At 29.4% G+C, this 9,555-nt stretch overlaps 1 protein-coding gene and 1 long non-coding RNA gene across 2 annotated transcripts; both read right to left on the reverse strand.

Moving 5' to 3' along the window:
• Nucleotides 1-1,507: 1,507 nt before the first annotated feature.
• LOC134701192 (uncharacterized) lies at nucleotides 1,508-7,258 on the reverse strand. Its single transcript, XR_010104059.1, has 3 exons — nucleotides 6,965-7,258; nucleotides 2,763-2,848; nucleotides 1,508-1,572 (listed from the first exon to the last, which is right to left on the reverse strand). It is a non-coding gene; the product is annotated as an uncharacterized LOC134701192 (long non-coding RNA).
• Nucleotides 7,259-8,682: 1,424 nt separating this feature from the next.
• Nucleotides 8,683-9,555, reverse strand: LOC134701167 (uncharacterized). The gene has a single exon (XM_063562308.1). The coding sequence runs from the start codon at nucleotides 9,553-9,555 to the stop codon at nucleotides 8,683-8,685; it is 873 nt and encodes a 290-aa protein (XP_063418378.1).

A 9,555-nucleotide genomic window follows, 5' to 3' on the forward strand; every position in this document is an offset into this window, starting at 1 on the left:
AAACTCTAGATATAGGTTTAGTTGCTCGCAGTAACTTCGACATATCAAAGGAATAAATGAAATATGAATTAAATGCCAAAATTCAAAGAAACTGCCATTTGTGATTGAATGTTATCTTTATTGTAACCATCTTTAGATCTATCGAATGACCAACGACCGTGCGCTTTCAGTAATCTCTCTGAAATACCAAAATTAGCTGCAGTAGAAGCCCCACCACTTCTTAAACTATGCAAACCAAATTTGCTCTTATCTAATCCTATAGATTCCAATGCCACAAGCAAAATCTCTCGTGCCCTGGTATAAGAAAGTGGAGAATTCTTACTTCACAACTTATGAATGCCTCTAGGTTTTAAAAAACACAATGCGCGGAAAATATACTGATCAGAATCTAACTCAATGTTAGCTAACTGTAAATATCTTAATAACCACTTAACGGGACAAAGATTTCATCCGGTTTTAGAAATAATAACTGTACTACCTCGCCTATAAATATCGGTTTTACTCTTTTCTGAAAGATTAAACATATAACTAACAAAAAAAGTAATATGTTTTGACTTTATAGCAGCTAATTCACTGTATCTTAGGAAACCTGAAAAACCTAATAAATTTAACACACATATTCTCAAACTAGACAAATCATTCTCTATACCATATTAAGAAATAATCATCTGTAAAATTTTAGGTGTGACTGGTTGTTTTTCATTTATTTTTTTACCACCCTCGACAATCAAGGAAAGAAATTCATCTGAACAAGGATTGTCTTTAAAGTTCTTATCATGATGCCAGTTAATAGAATAATAATTACACTCCAAAACTGACACACTAATTCCTTGCTGAATAAGTTCACCAATATAAAGCGAAATAGTAGTAGATGTAGCTTGTGAATACTGTAGTCCGAACAAAACACACCATTTCCGAATTTTTTCAAAATAAATACGATATTTATTATAAGTAGACTTGGCTTTAGATGATTCGATAATAGACGGTAACACTTCAATCACACTGGCTAATCTTTGATTATTGCCATAATCTTCAAACTGTTCCCATTGAGACTATAAATAGACAAAAGAATAAATGAAAATCAAAATTTTTGAATGATATCTGTATACATAAATTTAACTATACAACATTCCATGGTGAACTTTGCAACCAATCGCATCGACCCAGCGACCTAATACATAATGTTCATACATTATAATAAATAATATTCATACATTACAACATTCCATGGTGCAACTTTGCAACCAAATACGTCGCTCCCAGCGATTTAACAAATAATGTTCATACATAAAATTTCACACTCATCGGTAATTCACATATTTCATAAAAATAAACATTAGCTAAAATCAACTAACAGTACCAACACGTGACTGTTAAATGGCTGTTTTGCAAAAATACTATTGTCATGACTGTGATCCAGCCACAAACATTTTTTTTTTGATTTTTATATTCTCTAAAATCCTTTACGCTGTGAGAAAAATACTCCTATTTGTGTATCATGAAAATCCAAAAAGTAAATTTGCGCAAAATACAAAATCTCTTCTAGAGGTTCTATGCAACAGACACATCAACCTGAAAAAGAAAATAAACGTAATAATGATTTATTTTTTATTTTTCTTAAACAAACATGTGAACAAGTATATGATTATCACACACAACATAAAATTCATCATCATGATTAATGTTGGTTTTAACATGTTTAAACACATGACACTACGTAATTTAGAAATAAAATTCAACTGTTATCTATATTATTTATATGTGTATAATTTAAATGTGTATGTAAACAATTTCTGTGTGTATATTAACAATATGATATCAACTTATTTACTTTTTAAGCTTAACCTTTTGTCTCTATTGTATAATTCTGAAGATACGTGTATGACGTGTAATATAAAAATAAATAATCTCTATAATGAGTGAAAAACTAAATATATGTTCCTTAAACTGTCAAGGCTTCGGGCAAAAAGAAAAGAGAGAAAGATTAAACCTATGGTGCAAAAACCAAAAATGTAATATTTTATTCATACAAGAATCACACTTTATTGAAAAACATGAAAATTTCATAAACAATGAGATAAAAGGGAAACTTTACCATAGTTTCTGAAATTCACAATCAAGAGGCGTAACAATTCTTATAAAAGATAACATAAAAAATAAAACTATTAATGAAACTAGAGATAATGATGGAAGAATAATACTCATTTACATAGAACTTGATGGTAATATTTTTACGCTACTAAATATATATGCTCCGAAAATTCGTCAAAATAGAAACTCTTTTTTTCAAAAAAGTAAACAATATCATTAACAATAACCGCTTAGGAATATTAATAATGGGGGCTGATATGAATGAAAGTTTAACTTCATTTGATAGAAAAAGTATTAGCCCTAATAATCAAAATAAACCTGTTAACAGTTTAAAGCAACTTATAAAAAAATATAAACTTATTGATATTTGGAGAGAACTAAATCAAAACAGCAGTCAATTTACACGGAGAAGAAAAAAACAATAAAAGTGTTGCAAGCAGAATTGATTTTTTTCTAATAAGCCCATATATAAGACCGCACATAATATCAGCAGACATAAGACCTGCACTAATATCACATACAGATCATCAAGCAATCTCTTTACAAATAAGACTTAAAGCTTAAAATAAAGGCAAAGGATTCTTTAAGATGAATAATAGTATACTGAATGATACAAAATACAAAGAAATAATAATTAAACTAATTGATACTCATCAAGAAAAAATACTCACCAAAAATAATGATCCTCGAGTTACTTGGGACATTTTCAAAACTGAAGTAAGGGAGGCAACCATTGCATACTGCAAACAAAAGGCTGCTGAAAGTAAAAATGAAATTAAACATTTAGAAAATAAGTTAAAATTCTTAAATGAAAAATCATGTAATTTTCAACATCTTAAAAAAGAAATAAATAATGTAGACAACAATTTACAAAATTTATATGTAAAAGAAACTAGAGGTGCACAAATTAGATCCCGAGTCAGATGGGCAGAGGAAGGGGAAAAATACAACAAAATATTTTTTGGGTCTTGAAAAATCAAGACAAACCAAGAAAACCATTTCCGCCCTTAGAAATGACCATGGTAATATTGATACAGACGCGTCTGATATTCTTATTCTAGGGAAAAATTACTACCAAAATTTGTATAAAATTACTAAACCGGACCCTTCAGAAATAAAAAAAAATATATAAGTCAAACAAAGATAGATCACTCACTATCCAATAATAACAGTAAACTATTGGGGGGCAACCTAACATTAGAAGAATGTACAAATGCTATATTTAACATGAAACTAAATAAATCCCCTGGACTAGATGGTCTCAGTGTAGAATTTTATCGAACATTTTGGTCATACCTAAAAGAATCTGCAGTGAAAGTATTTAATACATGTTATGAAAAACAATGACAACTCTCCAAAAAATAGGTGTTATCTCCTTATTATATACAAAAAAATGATCCATTATCATTAGATAACTACAGGCCAATCACTTTATTAAATGTAGACACTAAGCTTATGGCCTATGCCTTAGCGCAAAGATTAAAGATAGTGTTGTCCAAAATTATTCATAGCGATCAGAATGGATATATAAAAAAATCGGTACATAGGTTTTAACATTCGCCAGATTCAAGATATTATAGACTACTCAGAAAAATTTAATATAGATTGGGTTTTATTGTTCATAGACTTTTCCAAAGCCTTTGATTCTTTAGATTGGCCCTTCATGTATGAATCTCTTCTTACATTTGGAATACCACACTCCTTCTTAAAATGGGTTAAAACGTTATACAATGATACTAAAGGATGCCTGTCTAATAACGGCTGGATCTCAGAAACCTATAGTCTTCACCGTGGTATAAAACAAGGATGTCCGTTAAGTTCTCTTATTTTTGTTATAGCAGTTGAAATTCTGGACTGTAGAGTAAGACAAGATTCAAACATTAAAGGGTTTCAAATTAAACTTGATGAAAAAACGCATAGTTTAAAAATTTCCCAATTGGCTGATGACACAACACTCTTTCTCAGTTCAAAAAATGAAATACACCAAGCATTAAACCTAATAGAAATATTTGGAACACTTTCTGGTTTAAAACTGAATAAATCTAAAACAGAAGGTATATGGTTAGGTAGACTTAAACATTGTAAAGATAACATTGAAAATATACACTGGAGCAAAGAACCAATTAAAAGTCTAGGTGTTTACTTTGGATTAGATAAAAGTGAATGTGACAAATTAAATATTGAAAAAACAAAAAAAAATAATACTTGATTGGGAAAAAAGAAATTTAACCATAATAGGACGAATAACAGTTGTTAAGTCGCTTATTTTACCTAATCTTACTTTTTTGACTTTGGTTCTTTCAATACCCCAAATGTACATAAAAGATTTAAAAAAAATTGTTTATAACTTTATATGGAATAAAAAACAAGAAAAGGTAAAACGTTCAACACTAACCAAAGATTACACAAATGGAGGTCTAAAAAATGACAGACATTGATTGCTTCTTAAATGCACTAAATATTTCATGGGTTAAACGATTAACGGCAAAAGAATTTGCTAATTGGAAAGTCATTCCAACATATTATTTCCATAAATTTGGTAAAAACAACCTTATATTTCACATGATGCCTGACAACATAAAATCATTACCTAATTTAAGTAATGTTCTACCCTCATTTTACTTGAACATATTAAAGAGCTGGTATGAAGCATATAATACACCAACAAGTAATACACCTATCATAAATTTTAGAAATATTAGGCAGCAAATGTTGTGGGGTAATAAAAATATAAAATTTAGGAAAATGTTTAGTTTAACCAAATTGGATAAAAGATGGTATTATTTTCATTAATGATATAATTGACCAAAAAGGGCACATATCACAAAAACTTATATTGAAAAAAACTAACCTCAAAATCCAATTGGATCTCAGAACTTTTAAAATGGAAAAATTGTATTCCAAAAGAATGGGTTAGTACATTAAAATCTGACAAATCTTTGAAAACTTCTGTAAAAACAAAATTAAACTTGTCCTTGATTGTTAACAAAAAAACAGAACTAATTGAAAATATGTCATCCAAAGACATATATAACTATTTAAATAACAAAAATGAGGAGAGACCACTAGGGTTCTCAAATGGAAAAACATCTTCAATCTAGAATCAATCACTCCAATAAATAATGTGCTTCAATTTACTTTTACCTATTTAATTAATAACAAATATAAAATGTTAAGATGGAAATTACTCCATTTCATCCTACCATATAAACAATTATTACTACAATGGCACATACAAGAAACAAGTATGTGTGACTTGTGTAACGTGACTGAAGATTACGAACACTTTTTTCTCAAATGTCAATTCTTTCATGAATTTTGGAAGAAAATATATGTACTTGTAAGCAAAATCAAAATTGGGTCACATATTTTTAATTATAAAACTTTAGTACTGGGCTATATCAGTCAGGGGCGTTACTTAAACAAGTTATTTTTTTTAATTACTTATATAAGTATTTTTTTCTTTCAAAAATAATAAAATTACTTAATAGAGTTATTTTAAATTTCAAAAGAAACATAGACTAAATGTAGTTTTCATGATTTTAAACAACATTTTATATCATAAAATAAAGAATTTATCAGATTTGAGAGGAGTATAGAGATAAAGGGTTACTTTGAAAATAATGACAAAAATATTACTTGAATAAGTTATTTTAAACATTTTTAAAAAAAATAACAATTACACTTATCTAAGGCACATATGTAATTGATTTAGGTTACAAATTATAAATAACTTCAGGTCTTAATTAATTCACAAGTATCTATCTATTTATATCAGTCTACCTTCAAGATTTTAGAGGAAAATGATAATTTAATAGTCCCAAGAGCAATCTTTGACCAAGAAGCGTCGGTATGAAAGATAAGTGCGTCGGAAAGTTAATTAGTGTTTCTGAAGAATTAGTTTTTATATATCAAGGGAAAAATAACCAGATAACTGTGAAAATTATTTAAAGCTAGTAAAATCTGTATTCTTGGACACCTATAAAAATAATATTCAGAAAAATAACTTATATAAGTTATATTTAAATTAGCCTCGTTTTCAACATTACTTGTATAGGTAATTTTAATTGTTACTTGTTTAAGTAATGCCCCTGACTGTATATAATACATGATCCTATGTATAATGATATAAATCTCTTCCTAACTGTCTTATTATATTCAATTCATAAAAGCACTCACATATCAAATTATATACAAAAAGACATAGACGCTTATGCAATTTTCAGAAATGAATTTTTAAACACATACGAAATTAACATATATATTAATGCTAAAAACAGAAAATTTCTAAATGATGTAAAAAGATACATAAAATCCTTTGAAGCAGTAAGCGTGGGTACGTGGCCACACTACACTGTGGTATACAGATAAAAGCCAGCAAATATACAGAAGACCGATTTCCGTGGATCAACATGTAAATAAACTGTAAATATCGAGAAAATATATTTTAGATCTTAAATGTCATGACATTGAATTACCTCACGTTTTTATGCCGATACATATGTATATACAACCACTTTTAATATTCCTTTTAATGATGATAGATGTCTACCAGTGTGACTTTTATATTTTAATCATTTAGAGATAAACATGTACATTTACAAGGTGGTGGAATACTCATGATTGAGGTGCTCCTTTATTGGAGGAAGTTACGATATACAAGTTACAAGTTACAAGATCATGAATAGCTATATATAATATTTTTTTCATGTATAGAATTTGTGTAGCAAAAGTTGACAATATATCTGAGCACTTGGTAATAAACCAAAACATCATGCTTTGTGAAAATGTACAGAATTTTGTCTCAAAATACTTTTTATACACACTTTATCACCTAATCAAATGAATTTCCAACTACAATGTCGAAACTTACCACATGTAATTTTTAACTAAAGTTTAAGTTGTTCGTGTGTATCAATAAAACATATAAATTAATCCGGACAATTGATCAACCAGCTTCAACGGCTTTCATCAATAAGGTTAAAGGTCAACGATCATAAAGTTTTAATCTTTAGAAACAAAACCGGACAAAACTGTACACTTTCCGTAATCATGAAACAATATAGTTTGTAAAATGTATGTAATAACCATGAACTGTAAAACTAACAAACTATGATCTTATATATGAATTCACTGAATAAATTCCCTGGTTATCCAGTGACTAATTCACAGGGATACTCGGTCAACTGCTGTAGGTCGAGTAATTTGTTACAACAGCAAAGAAAAGTGCAATAAAGACATTATTTTATTAAAAAAAAAAAAAAAAAAAAATCCTTTATAAATTTTTGTCAGTAAAGTGTCAGTTCTTCAATCTTCAATTCTAGCCCAAAAAATGGCAGACTTCCTTTCGGTACTACTAAAACACATTTGGCTTTGCACATCTGCATATAATTGATTGCCCGAGTAATTAAATTAACAGGAGGAACTACCGAATTATTAAATTTTGACTAATCATATGCAAATGCATCTACACCTGATGTACCTAGAGTTAAAAAAAATGAAAAGAATACAGCTAATTTCTTATTTCTGTCGTCTACAAAAGTATCACAAGTAAATGGACCCTATACAGAATTAAAAAAAAATATATTTTGTGAAACACCCCAGTCATCAAAATCAAACATTTTACTAAGCACATCTGCGCAGGTATTTTCATTCCAAGGTATCCATTCTACTTCTAATACTAAATTGTTGTTTAAACATAATCATGTGAAAAATATCTAATGATATAACTTTTAAATCTAATTTCATGCTACCTCTCTGTACAATTTTAACAACATTCTGGTTGTCTGTATAAAGTTTAAAAAGTTTTCCGCATAACATAAATTGTAATGATTCTAATATATTTTTGACAGCTTTTAATTCTCTCCAAGTAGAACTCTTAATTCTGTTTTCTTTATCCCACATAAAATGTAAAATATGGTTATCACCTACAGTAAAACCTGCGCCAGCATATTCACTAGCGTCTGAATATATAATTCGTTCAGGTAATATCAACATCGGAGTTATACATTCAAAATGTAATTTTCACACTGAAAATACCAAAATCTGAGTTCTTGTAAAATTTCGTCATTCGAATGTATAAAAGAATCCCAATATATCCTAGTGTTAATCATCATATGCAAATGTCTAGTCATAATTTGACAAATATAACCCAATGCTGGTTTCATGGATATAATTTTACCACATACTTTAGCTAAATCTCTACAAGTTGGTCTAATCGTACCTTCTAATAATGCAGAAATGCACAATTTCAAACCCTGAAAATTTTTGTTTGGTATTTCTGATGAACTATTATATAAATTCCATTCAATACTCTGTTGTGGTGTCCACACGCTTTTAATTTCATTAGCAACAAAACCAGATTTTTTAAAATCAGCACGAATCTGATTAGCCATTTTTGTACATGCATCAAAATCGACAGCTAAACCAAAACCATCGTCTAAATAAACTATGATGGGATAACCCATAAATCTCCACTTTTAACTAAAAATCTAACTGTCTTAGTGAAAATATGACCAGCTGATGATAGGCCGAATGGTAAAACAGAAACAGTATAACATCTGATTTTATTGCCAAATTTCCATGAAAAGCCTAATATTTTTGGTGATCATCATGTATATCAATATGGTGATATCCCGACCGAAAATCAAATTTATATCCATATTCAGCGTTAACTGCATAATTTAACGCTTCGTTTACACCCTCAAATTTCACCTTTTGTTTGTCAACATATTGATTAACATGACGTAAATCGAGTACTAATCTCATTTTACCTGAACTTTGTACAGATACCGTTAAAGGGTTCACAACAAAAGGTGGACATCTGACTTCTTTAATACAATGTGAGTCAAGTAACTCGAATATGGATTTTTCGACAAAATCTGAATATTTTATAACAGCCATATTATTTCGTAAAAATGCCAAATTCGGTTCACTTACAAAAGGTATTCTATATCCTAAATTTATAGTATTAATAATAAAATCATTTGCGCATAAAACATTTTTCCAGAACTCAACATTTCTTCTTAAATTGCCTTTGACATTAATAAGTGTTTTTCCCGATTCTGTCTCATAATTGTTAATAATATCAAAACTATACTCAACTTCATTAATAAATGATGACTGTGAAGAATTCACCTCATGTTGATTTTGGCAACTGGTCTTTTGGTGAGCTGACTGTTGCAGATTGGGCTCCTTTGAATGGACAGGCTCTTGCGAAGTGACCCGTTTGGATGCAGTAATAGCACACTGCTGATTGGAAATTGCTGTTTGGTTTACCACGGTTCCCGTCATTGGCGTTGAATTGTCTAAAGCCACGAAAACATTCTTTGGTGTTGAATTTTGTACCGTTGATTTCTGCACGGCCATAACCATTTGTTTATTTTTCCACCGGACGATCATATGGTTTGTAATTTCTTCTCCTTGATCTAGCTCTGGTGATCGCGGACCGTAAGTTGGCGGCAT

This window comes from Mytilus trossulus, unplaced genomic scaffold (genome assembly GCF_036588685.1).
Source record: "Mytilus trossulus isolate FHL-02 unplaced genomic scaffold, PNRI_Mtr1.1.1.hap1 h1tg000233l__unscaffolded, whole genome shotgun sequence".
Classification (NCBI taxonomy): Eukaryota; Metazoa; Mollusca; class Bivalvia; order Mytilida; family Mytilidae; genus Mytilus; species Mytilus trossulus.

Coding starts and splice junctions, on each gene's coding strand:
- LOC134701167 (XM_063562308.1), bottom strand. CDS start 9,555: ATGCCGCCAACTTACGGTCCGCGATCACCAGAGCTAGATCAAGGAGAA.